The sequence below is a fragment of the Rana temporaria genome, chromosome 3 (assembly GCF_905171775.1).
Source record: "Rana temporaria chromosome 3, aRanTem1.1, whole genome shotgun sequence".
Classification (NCBI taxonomy): Eukaryota; Metazoa; Chordata; class Amphibia; order Anura; family Ranidae; genus Rana; species Rana temporaria.
Window position 1 is genome coordinate 211,363,462 of NC_053491.1, and position 13,293 is coordinate 211,376,754.

General features: G+C 41.8%; 1 protein-coding gene across 1 annotated transcript in view; it reads right to left on the bottom strand.

Annotated features, from left to right (window-relative positions):
* The window catches only part of PTPRQ (protein tyrosine phosphatase receptor type Q), a 326,169-nt gene that overhangs the window by 93,057 nt on the left and 219,819 nt on the right, over positions 1-13,293 (bottom strand). Inside the window, exons 34-35 of the mRNA XM_040341603.1 lie at positions 12,030-12,240; positions 9,933-10,006 (exon numbers count right to left, since the gene is read on the bottom strand). Coding sequence (XP_040197537.1) covers positions 9,933-10,006; positions 12,030-12,240 — 285 coding nt within the window. The remainder of the gene's footprint in view (positions 1-9,932; positions 10,007-12,029; positions 12,241-13,293) is intronic.

The following is a 13,293-nucleotide window of genomic DNA, read 5'->3' on the forward strand; positions in this document are numbered from 1 at the left end:
TTCAATTTTTTAGCAATTTTCCTGTATAGTGACATTGAGGGATCCCTTATGGGCATATTCATTGATACGTGTCCAATCATCCTCGTCCAAGGATAGTTGAAGATCAGACTCCTAGGCCCTACGGGATGGGTCTGGGCCTCCGGGGGAGCCATCCAAAAGGATCTTGTATACACTAGAGATTAAGTGTCTCTGAGGGGAAGTTTGCGTACACAGAGATTCGTAAGGCGTCAATCACCGCGTCCGAGTCTCTGACAACGACTGAGAAGAAAGAAAATGCTGTATCTGTCTATAGGACCAGAAAGGGAAAGATTTGGACGGGGATTTGGACACTAGATCCTCATAAGAACAAGGAGATCCGTGAGAGAAAAACTGGTGTGCTAGGAGTTGGTCATGTGGCCATTCCTTCTCTAGGAAGGAGGGCAACAGTCCTGGCATAAAATCTGGATTACCTCTTAATGTGGTTAGGGGTCCAGGTACCGTGGAGAAAGATGTGGCCTTTTTTGCCCGCTCAAAGGCCCTGAGGGAGGGAAGGAGAAGAGGATGTAACTTAATTTCTAGGGGCCAATGTTGAGGAGATATCCAGGGGAGCGAACCAAGAGGGGACTGTGTTAAAGACTTTCCTGTCTCCTCCTCCCTCGCTGGAACGGAAGAAGAAAGGCTCGGAGGTCACAGTGGTAGTGTCTGCTAGTCTTCATCATGTTCGGTCAGACTGTTTTAGAATAATTGATCTTAAAGTGAGATAGCATCCCGAAGTGCTCTATATCCTTTAATAAGTTCGGCAGGGACACCCTTGGAGACATCAGGGAAAGAAGAACATCATCGGCAAAAGCCGCAAAGTTATATTCGCTACCTTTCACCAACAAGCCCTTGATGTCGGGGTTACATCGCAATCTATTCAGAAAGGGTTCCAAGGACAGGACAAAAATCAGGGGGGACAGGGGGCAGCCCTGACGTGTCCCGTTACTTATAGAGAAGGCGTCCGACATGTGGCCATTAGCCCGCACACGTGCGCTGGGTGTAGAGTACAGTGCAGAGATATGTGCCAACATGCGAGGATGAAGGCCAATTGATTTCAAAACCTCCTGCATGTAGTCCCATGTCACCCTGTCGAACGCCTTCTCCGCATCTAGGGACAGAAAGAAGCCCTTGGTCATAGAAGTAGTAAGCCAATGGTGGAGATTCAATGCCCTGATGGTGTTGTCCCTGGCCTCCCTACCAGGGACAAAACCTACCTGGTCCTGGGAGACCAGGCCAGGCAATAGCGGGGATAATCTGTTTGCCAAGATCTTGGCGTACAATTTAATCTCTACATTGAGAAGTGATATCGGTCTATAGTTCTGAACCTGCGTAGCATCCTTGCCCTCCTTTGATATAACCGTTATATGGGCCTCTAGCATACGACCCATTGGAGTAGAAGGAGACGCCAAAGCGTTAAAGGTATCTATCATCCTGGAAGACAGTACATTCAAAAAGGACTTACCGGATTTATCGGCGTATATCGCACACTTTTTTGCTGAAAATCAGGGCAAAATCGTGGATGCGCGATATATGCTGATATCCGCTTCCAGCATCGTGTTTGAATGCCTGCGCCGACATATACCGAGCGCAGTACACTCGGGTACATTTGGCCAGGCTCGGCTTCACTCGTAGTCATTCTCTGTGACGTTAATGCGTGAGAAGCCGAGCCTGGCCGAATATACCCGCGTGTACTGCGCTCGGTATACGTTGGCGGAGGCTTCAAACTGAGCGCGGGAAGCAGGGATTCGACATGAAGACAGCGTGGGAGAAGCCGGGAGGACACCACCGGGGCCGCAGACGGCCGCCGATGGACACCGGGCAAGACACCAAAACTGTAAGTAGTAAAATGTAATAACATTTTTTTTACAGGATTTTAGGGTCAAAATTAGGGGTGTGCGCTGTACGCCGTAGCGCGCAATACCCCGATAAATACGGTATAGTATTGTAGTGTGAATCTATCAGGTCCTGGGCTTTTACAGCAGTATGGAGTTCCTCAGCAGAGAGGGGGCGTTCCAAATTCAAACTCCTGTCCCTCCCGAATTCGTTTTGGACAATTTTGAGATAGAAAGTCCCTAATTGCCTCGACTCTCCTAGTAGTTTGGGTCGAATTTTGGCACGGTGACTCCAAATTGTATAGTTTTTTATAATATTGTTCAAAGCACTTTGCTATGTCCTCGTTTTTTGACAAGGTTACACCTTGGTTGTCCTGGACCTGATGGATCGTGTTGGAAGGCATGGAAGCTCGCACAGCTCTTGCCAGGAGTCTCCCGCATTTATTACCCTGCTCGTAGAAGACTCTCTGGTGTAGTACATAGTGTTGTCTCGATCGTTTTCTTAATTCCTCTTAAAGCAGGGATCGGGTGTGCGAGAGCTCCTGCAAGGAGTGCCGCGATAGGGAGGCTTTATGAGAGGCTTCCAGTTGTCTAATCTTATTTGTTAAGGTCACTATCCTCTCCTGGTTCTGCTTTTTAATTCTTGCCGCCTGTGCGATAAGTTCCCCCCGAATCACACACTTGTGGTTTTCCCACAAAGTGAGTGGAGACATATCTGACGAGGCATTGTCCAATAAATAATTGCTGAGTACAGATATTAGATGTGCCACGAATGCCGTGTCTTTAAGCAGGGATGAGTTCAGTCGCCAGGTTTTGGTCCTAGAGATCGACTCCGGGAAAGCCAGGGTGACCGAGATGGGGTGGTGGTCAGACAAGAACATCGGGTCTATTGTGGCGTGAGTAAGATATGTTAGGTCAGGCTGAAAAAGGAAAAAATAATCTATGCATGAGTACTTTTGAAACAGGGCAGAATAGAAGGTGTAGTCCTTGGTCGAAGGAAACAAAGTGCGCCAGGCATGTAATGTAAGAGACTGAAGTTGTAGCTTGATTTGACGCAGAGCTCTGTAAGGCAAAGCAGTGGTACCTGAAGAGGGGTCCATCTCTGGATTCAATGGGACATTGAAGTCCCCTCCTAGAAGGACCAAGCCCTCCTTAAATGAAAGCAGGAGATTGGAGACCTTCCTAAAAAAGGAGACCTGGTGCTCGTTCGGGGCATAGATATTTGCTAAGGTAAGGGGTCTGGAGGCATATAAACCCTTGATAAATAAGAACCTACCCTCTGGGTCCACCAAAGAGTCCAACATCTGGAAGGGCGCATGTTTAGAGATTAATACTAAAACTCCCTTGGTTTTTGCAGAGGGGTTTGTGGAGTGCAGCACTGTAGGGAACGACCTGTCAGTAAGCTTGGGAATAGAATCCGAACGGAAATGAGTTTCCTGCAAAAAAATAAATTGGGCCTTCTGCTTTGATAATGCAGACAAGACCTGCGATCGTTTTTCGGGCACATTCAGACCTTTCACATTGAGCGACACACACTTCAATGAGAGGGGAGCATGGGACTCTGAGTTCTTCTGCATGATCAGACCAGAACTAAAATACAAGTCGTAGAGCTAAGTGTTCCAAAACTGGGAACAGGTATGCGTATCAATAGCTACAAACCTGGTTGAGGTGGAGGACACGCTGGACCGAATAAAGGATGGGGAATATGCAAAAAAAACAATAGATAGATAGAGAGAGAAAGGGACAAAAAAACGATAGATATTACAAGGTATAGAAAAGAGAGAATACCAGAGGCGGAAATAGATAGTCTAATCCACCTAAGAAATAGAGAGCTGGATTGTCAGCAGACTAACTAAAGTACTGCTGCTGGGGGACAATGGGTATGTCTGAGGACACGTGCTACCGCAATATAGAGGAACCTGCTAATAGTGACAGAGTGGAGAATCAGAAAGGGGGGCATATAGAACGTCATTAGGCAAGTATAAGTAAAGTAAAAAGAGGAAGGGCCAAAGTAGAAGGACACCTTACAGCCAAGAGTCTATGGAAAAGAGTTAGTCAGCAAATGCATTTTTAACATCAAAAGACAAAACAGGTAATAACAATATTGCAGCCCACCCGCAAGTGTCAAGTAGGTGAGAACATGTGTAAACAACTCCCGCAAAACAAGTAAGGTTAGTATAACATGTCTCTTCCCGGACAGCACGGTTATAGTACATAGCATTAACAATATCAGGTAGAGTAAATAAGTTAAATAAGCATCAGATCCCTGAGCGAAGTACCAAGTGGTCCCAGCAAGAGGAGCATCATACAAGGGGAGAAGCCTTATCAAAGAAGCCCTGTGTAGCGGCTGGGCCTTGGCACAATAGAATTTTTACTCAAAAACACAGGCAAATCAGTAGCCTTCCCCTGTAATGTGTGTCTGGTAAGTTTGATGGCACCCTTTTGCTGTCACAACTTGTCTGCCTTCACCAGGAATGGACACAGATCATATGATGTCTATGGGTTTTGTTCACTGCTAATTGGGGTAATTAAAATGTACCTGCTAGCATTGCTAATTGGCTTTAGTAACAATCATGTGCACACTGAAGTAGCAGAACATTATGAAAAAACATTTGAATTCAGGAAATGGAATCATTGAAACAAATGTTGCATTTTTATATTGCACATTTCCATGTTTCTTTATACATTTTGAGATGCACCCTACACTGACCAACAATGTGTGATTTCAGTCTTGGTTTAAAAATGAATGCAAATTTTGTGCAAGTGTCAACCTGCATTTTTACCCAGTAGTTGAACTGGCATTTACATGCATTTGCAACGATGCATGGCTGTGTACAAAGAATCATAGAAATGTACAAAGTGATATTATACATAGTACACACATTGTACCAGGTTAAATGTTTACTAAATCAACAAATTCCCAAGAACTTTATAGCACATCAATAAAAAGCGTATTATATTATCAGATAAATAAGGGGAAATATTTGATTGGTAAATAATGGGTGTTAAATCTAAGAAACAAGTAAACAATTCAACCAATATGTCTCTTTTGTACTTAGCATCTACTAAAGTTAGAGTCATTTAGCAGTAATTTTACTGGATACCAAGTACACTTTTTTTTTATAAATCTCTTTATTAATTTTCTTTTTTTTTCATACAAAAAATATACATTTCACAACTTACATGTATCTGCTTTCTCCGGAGCTTCCATAAAATTCCACCTAACATTCATTTCATCCAGCACAAGACTAAAATATGTGGATAACCTTTCCTGGAATGTCTGACAATATCCAACAATTTTGAGGATTTGATGGAAAAATCTTATATAGCTTATATGGTGTATATGGTGTATAGTAGCTCCTATGTATTATTTTAAATTGATACCAAGTACACTGAACAAATATTACTGGGTACAAGTAAAGGGAAGCTCAGACAATTTACACTGAGAATTGAGCCTCTACCCTAGATGCAATTACTTCTTGCCTTTTCAAAAATTAGAAAATGATTTTGCAATGAAGGTACTTAAATGATTACTCCATCCAGAGGATTTTTATCACATGGCCTTATCATATCAAGAGAACTGACTCAGGGGCAGTATTTAGTGTACTGCTTTAAAAACTGAGTGGAACAGATTATTACTTAAAGGTCTACAATGCAAACATGACCTTTACTCTGAAGTCCATTCTACTTTATTATTAAAATGGTTGTAAAGCATTCTAATGAATACAACATTGGCACTAGTTCCTTTACCGGCAATGAGATTTAAAATCTTGTTACATAACCACTAAAATGTCTTTGATGTATTTAAAGCCTCTGTAAAATATGCTTGAACTACGCAGTAGCTCTCTAGCTGCATTAACACAGTGTAAAACTACAGAGCAAAATGTGTCATTGTGTGTCACAATGAATAAGTGTGTCTTTAATGACTCAATAAAAAAAATTCTCCATGAAGTAACATATGCTAATTATGTGCAGGAGTTATTTATTTTTATTTGCATCATTTAAAAAAATCAGCATACACTCTATGCCCTACTTTTTATACACTCATTCAGTAGCTCCTATGATAACTTCATTGAGGAGTCACACAAACATCAGAAGGGGGTGTCAGTCCCCACAAAAGCTACAGCTGAATTTCTCATCACCATGCTGAAGCGCAAACCTGAGGCTTCACTGAGTGCTTTTATATACCGTATTGAGTCCTTTGGATTAACCCCCCTGGCGGTATTCCCGAGTCTGACTCGGGGTTAGATTTTTGTGCTAGGATCGGTAACCCCGAGTCAGACTCGAGCTCGCCTCGCTGAATCCACAGGCTTGGTTTACTTACCTTGTCCCTGGATCCAGCGATGCCACCGCGCTGTGTGAGCGAGCGGGACCTCGCTTGATTCACACAGCGTCCTCCTGTGCCGCCGATTTCCATTCCCTGTGACGTTACGACGCACGGGAGCGGAGAACGGTGCCAAATTCAAAAACGTAAACAAACACAATACATACAGTATACTGCAATCTTATAGATTACAGTACTGTATGTAAAAAATACACACACCCCTTGTCCCTAGTGGTCTGCCCAGTGTCCTGCATGTACTTTTATATAATAAAAACTGTTCTTTCTGCCTGCAAACTGTAGATTGTCCATAGCAACCAAAAGTGTCCCTTTATGTCAAAAATGGTTTTAGAGCAGCTAGAAAACAGCCATAATAAATTATAATCACTTGCAGAAGTGTGCGATAGCGATTTGTGGGGAAATTCGTCATAAAAAAAAATAATAATGACAGCGACAATTCTGCAACTGAGCAAATTTCAGTGATTTTGAGTTGATTACATTATTGAATAATTTTTATTATAATTATATTATTATTTGTTATAATTATTTATAATTATTTATTATATTATAATTTATCATTTTGTTTTTTAAAAAAATGTCATACCCGGGATGCCTACAAGACTCTTGTTTGGTCAGATTTAAGTGAGTTATTCCTAAAAATTACAGGCCTACAATATAAAACGCCAAATTTCCTTGCAAATAATGGTACCACTTTCAGCACCTTTTTTCTGAAAGAATCATACCGCCAGGGAGGTTAATATGGAGCAGTTATTATTCACAATAATTTTTTTTAAATATAAGCATGTAAGGCTACATTGACATAGTCAGCTAGAGTTGGGTGGATTGTAGTGTTCAGATTCAGCTACATGCCACATCTGGACAGAGCAGCGTTTTTTGCTATGGCCACAAATAAATTGGACAAATACCTGTGATCAGTCTGTATGTAGCCAAAAAACATAATTCCTGAACACAAAGGGATTGATTTACTAATGGCAAATAGACTGTGCACTTTGCAAAGCGGAGTTGCTCCAGAGCTTAGTATATGAGCAGAAGCACTGCTGATTGTTTTGAATTGCTACACAGTAGTTGGGCTTTGTGCATGGGTGGTTTGCTTGAACACAACTGATCGATTAGTAGTTGGGCTTTACTGCTATTTCTCACAATAAAAGTTTGTGAGTTGGCTGACACATTAGAAGCAGTGCACTCTGCCTTTGATTTACTAAAGGAAAATAAGCTGTTCACTTTGCAAGGGAATTTGCCCCACAGTTGTGTAAATTAGATGAAGATCTATTGACTTCCATCATGCAATCCATCCATATACAAGTAAAAATTATTTTTTATCTTTTCCGATGCACGTGATTGGGTATTCTTTGCAAAGTGAAATTTCACTACATTCACTAAGCCCTGGGGAAAATTCTCTTGCAAAGTGAACAACCTATTTGCCCTTAGTGTGGCTGATATCTTATCTCTGCTGTACAGTTGTGACTAAAGCCGGCCATAGATGGTTCAAATCTCGACAAGTTCAGCAGGGACCGGCTGGGATTTGAACCATCTATGGGCAGGCTGATTGTACCCAAGTCTATATATCAATCGACTTGGGTACAACCAGCATGTTGGATTCTTCATGCGATTATTGACAGCAGCTATACCCTCTAGCAATAATCACTGTGTGTTCTCCCAGCAGGGACAGCTCCCCCCGCCCCACCCGCTGGGAGAATAACCCATGGTTGCAGGAAAGAAAATCACACCATCTTTGGCCAGCTTAAGAAAGACTAATTGTAGAGTTCTCTACAGGTGTATTGACCCTCAGCTGACCTTAAAATGATTGAGCATTTACATAGACATATATAGGGAGCAAAGAAGTTCTTATTTGAACAAATGCCTATGTTTACAGGCATTACTTAAAGCGGGAGTTCACCAATTTATAAAAAAAAAAAATTTCTCCCCTTAGCTTCCTGCTCGTTCGGTCTAGGGGAATCGGCTATTTGTATTAAAATATGAGCAGTACTTACCCGTTTTCGAGCTGCATCTTCTTCCGTCGCTTCCGGGTATGGGTCTTCGAGAGCGGGCGTTCCTTCTTGATTGACAGCCTTCCGAGAGGCTTCCGACGGTCGCATCCATCGCGTCACTCGTAGCCGAAAGAAGCCGAACGTCGGTGCGGCTCTATACTGCGCCTGCGCACCGACGTTCGGCTTCTTTCGGAAAATCGTGACGCGATGGATGCGACCGTCGGAAGCCTCTCGGAAGACTGTCAATCAAGAAGGAACGCCCATTCCCGCAGCCCATACCCGGAAGCGACGGAGAGGATGCATCTCGTAAACGGGTAAGTACTGCACATATTTTTAAATAAATAGCCGATTCCCCTAGTAAAAACGAGCAGGAATCTAAGGGGGAAAAGTGCCCTCTAAGGGTGAACCCCCGCTTTAATACATTTCAGAAGCTATTCCTTATGCATTTGGGGGCAGATAAACAGTTTCTGGAGTTTGAGGCGCTAGCTTCTAACCTTACAGACTTTTGCCGAAAAGGAAATATATGTTTCTATTACATTTGTATGTTGAAAATAATGGGACTTTGGCACAGAGAAAAGGTAATTTAGCAGAGCAACTATTCCTGTATCCTGTGCAAAGTGCACCTAAAATGCAGCAAAAGGGAACCTGTTTTTGAAATATACCACAACGCTATTGCTAAATAAGATAACCATGGCCATTTGCATTAAGAGTATGTGTCTCTAACATTAAATCGGTATTAAACCAAAAACCAAAAATGCAATATATTGCACCGTACCAATCATTAGATGTGGTGGCTAAGTCAGTTTTCTTTTTTTTGTAGCCTTTTAACTATGTGTTTTCACATGGGGATCTGACCAATAACACACCTCCTGCATTAGAGTACATACAGCCATCACATCTAAGAAATTGTAAGCTGCAGTATACATAGGGGCAGATCCACAAAGATCTGCCCCGGCGCATCGTATCTGAGATACGCTACGCCGCCGTACCTTACCTGGCTTTGGTTCGAATCCATAAAGATTTCGCGCGAAATTCAAGTTGGGTGGGTAGGGGGCGTGTTTCATTTAAATGAAGCGCGTCCCCGCGCCAAACGAACTGCGCATGCGCCGTCCCTAAATTTCCTGCCGTGCATTGTGCGAAATGACGTTGCAAGGACGTCATTGTTTAGACTTGGACGTAAATTACATCCATCCCGCGATTCACGGAAGACTTACGCAAACAAAAAAAAAATTCAAATTAAACGCGGGAACGATGGCCATACTTAACATAGCAGGTTTAACTATATGCCACGAAACAGCAGCTTTAACTATACACCGGAAAAAGCCGACTAGAGACGACGTAAAAGAATGCGACGGCCGCTCATACGTCGGAAATAGCTAATTTGCATACTCGACGCGGAAAACAACGCGAACGCCACCCAGCGGATGCCGAAAAATTGCATCTTAGATCCGAAGGCGTACGAAGCCGTACGCCTGTCGGATCTAACCCAGATGCCGTCGTATCTTGTTTTGAGGATTCAAAACAAAGATACGACGCTGGAAATTTGAAAGTACGCCAGCGTATCAGTAGATACGCCGGCGTACTCGCTTTGTGGATCTGCCCCTAAATGTTTACTTTTGGGTTTAATACTGCTTTAAACAACAATTTACTCCATAACTTTATAAAAGATTTTATTTTGCTAGACACAATCTATACTATATAATATTTTCAAAGTTGAAAAATACATAAGCTATGCCATACATGTATTCTTACCTAATGTTTTTATAGGAATAGAATAATTAGAGTCTGTATACTGCCCTTTAAAATTTGTAGCTCTAAATTTAAATCTATGGGAGAAAAAAAAAAGCAGAATGTTAATACAAGTACAAATAAATGATCTTTTAGTATATAGACTGCATTCCACCCAGCACTGAATTAACAGAACTGACACAACATCAATATAAAATATTTCTGTCTTAATTAACACTTGTTAGGACCAGAGAATTTCAGTTTTTCTTTTTCAGTCTATCCTAACATAGTATGCAGACCTGTACTGTATGAGTTGTTTCAAATTTTAGTAGCAGCAGATATCAACATAGAAATCTTAGGCCCAAGATATAAAATACAGCTGAATAAAGATGGCATTGATGCATATTATGGTGCTTTATATCACTGTGGATGTTGAATGCCTAGACTGGCCAACATTGGTTATGTCTGTATGGTAAGTATGTTAAAGAACAGAGGGCCAGATTCACAGAACAAATACGCCGGAGTATCTACTGATACTCCGGCGTATTTTAAAATTTGCCGCGTCGTATCTTAGTTTGTGATTCACAAACAAGATACGACGGCTTTTGGCTAAGATCCGACAGGCTTACGGCTTCGTACGCCTTCGGATCTTAGGCTGCAATACTTCGGCCGCCGCTGGGTGGAGTTTGCGTCGTTTTCCAGCGTTGGGTATGCAAATTAGCATTTACGCCGATCCACGAACCTACTCGCGTGCGTAACATCATTTTTTCCTGTCGCAAAGTTAAGCAATCTTTTTCATTGCTTAACTTTATACCACCCATGTTAAAGTATGGCCGTCATTCCCGCTTCGAATTTTAATTTTTTGTTTGGCACGTCGCCATTCACAAACACGTCGGGGCGCCGTAATTTCGCGCAAAGCACGTCGGGAAAATTGCGAACGGAGCATGCGCAGAATGTTCGGCACGGGAGCGCACCTAATTTAAATGGTACGCGCCCCATTTGAATTAGGCGGGCTTGCGCCGGACGTCTTTACGATACACCGCCGCAAGTTTACAGGTAAGTGTTTTGTGAATCAGGCACTTACACTGAAAACTTCCGGCGGTGTAACATAAACACGATACGTTACGCCGCCGGAGTTCTACGAGAATCTGGCCCAGAATACTTAAGCTTGAGCCTGAGTTGGATCTGTATGTACTGTATATGGCTGGTAATAGCTGAGCAGATGTACGATTGTTGGACTTTACAGTCAGGGAAACCACACGCAAGGTCTTCTGATCATTTGTGAATAAACAGACAACAGGGCATACATATAACTAGTGAAATCACCGTGGGAATATCTGACTGCCATTGGCCGAATGTATGACATATCAGCAGACACCTTGCCGCTGGCCTCAATACAGGGAAACACTGAAATATTCTATCCCATGCAACAGGTTGTGGAACAATATATGACATTTTCTAGTTATTGATACCTATTCACTGAAAGAATGTTGGTACCACTGCCCTGAAATAGGCTTTATATGTTTAATTGTGTGACTACATAGGATGCTTGATGGCACGGAACTGTCTATCACATCCAATCCAATTGTTGTGGGTGAGCAGCCGTGCTGATGTGGCTAGATAGGAAGCTATTAATTGAAACACAATGGGATGGGGAAGTTCCCCAGGGATGTTTCACTGAAGAGGTGTTAAGTTATCAATCCTTCACTAATTCACATGCGGTGAAGCTACTATCAAAGACTGACTTTATTTACCAAAGCAGTTGCTGTTTAATGAGTGAGTCAATTAGGGTCTGCAGGCTGGATTTTCTTTGCTCTTAAAGGTCCTTAAAAAATGACATTTAATATATATATATATATATATATATATATATATATATATATATATATATATATATATATATACTGCACTGTATACTGTCCTCTTAATTTAATATGATTCCTAAATCATCTATATATTGCATATAAGGCAAAGATTCTGAATTGAATAATTTATTAAAGTAAGGAACCATAAAACATGATTGGATACCTTTAAATCAATCAAGCAAATAATTTGAAAGACAACTCAATAGAATGTTTGTAAAAAATAATATGTTAGTATATCATGACTATATAAACATACATATATTGTTTTCTTGGCTTTAGGGGTCCATTACAAAACTCCTGTAGCAGGCAGGTATTGTCAGCTCCAATGACATATACTTCCTGCTTGCTGAAGAAACGGTTTGCCCCATCAGAACATGGTGGATTTGGAAAGCCTTCATTTGTAAAATATGGTCTGGGTTTTTGGAAATAGGCTTCATGCCACTTGGTGATATTTCCATCATGTTGAGCTGTAATGTAAAGAACACAGGAATGTCAGATAAGTTCATAAAACAAATAACTGAATGCACCAAGATAACATTTTAATCGCATAGAACTATGTGACACGTACTAAAACATTATAGAGATTAGGGTTGTCCAGATACCGATACCAGTATCGGTATCGGGACCGATACCGAGTATTTGCGGGAGTACTCGTACTCGCGCAAATACCCCCGATACCTAAATAGAATACTTCCCCCCCCTTCCCCCCCCCGCCGCTCCTGCCGCATCGTGCCGCCGCATCGAGGGACATGGCTAGAGGGACATTGCTGCATATGTGAGGGACATTGCTGCATATGTGAGGGACATTGCTGCATATGTGAAGGACATGGCTAGAGGGACATTGCTGCATATGTGAGGGACATGGCTGCATATGTGAGGGACATGGCTAGAGGGACATTGCTGCATATGTGAGGGACATGGCTAGAGGGACATGGCTGCATATGTGAGGGACATGGCTAGAGGGACATGGCTGTATATGTGGGGGACATGGCTGCATATGGGGGGGGGACATGGCTGCATTTGGGGACACATTTAAAAAAAGTATCGGTATTCGGTATCGGCGACTACTTGAAAAAAAGTATCGGTACTTGTACTTGGTCCTAAAAAAGTGGTATCGGGACAACCCTAATAGAGATTTTGCTCTACATGTCTTAATGTTTTATAGCTGGCCAACTTCCAATGATAAAATCACAACATGTGTGAATCTCATTTTTTTTTTAAACATAAGCATATGCTATACACATAGATTTAACAAATAGTATTAGAGATTTATTTACAGCCCAAATTGAAAGAAAGGTTAATAGTTGCATCTTTTGTTAGGTTTGTGCTGCTATCTATGAGCTCATTGTAATTTAGTCCTTTTTTCTTATTCTTGTGACATCAGAAAGAGCTTTGAGGTGAACATGGGGAAGATGTAATCATGAAAAAAATCCAATAGCATAAAAGCATTTTCATGCACTAACAGTCTACATTGAAGAGATTTCTCATCATATCTCACCCGTATAACACCCATTGGGACA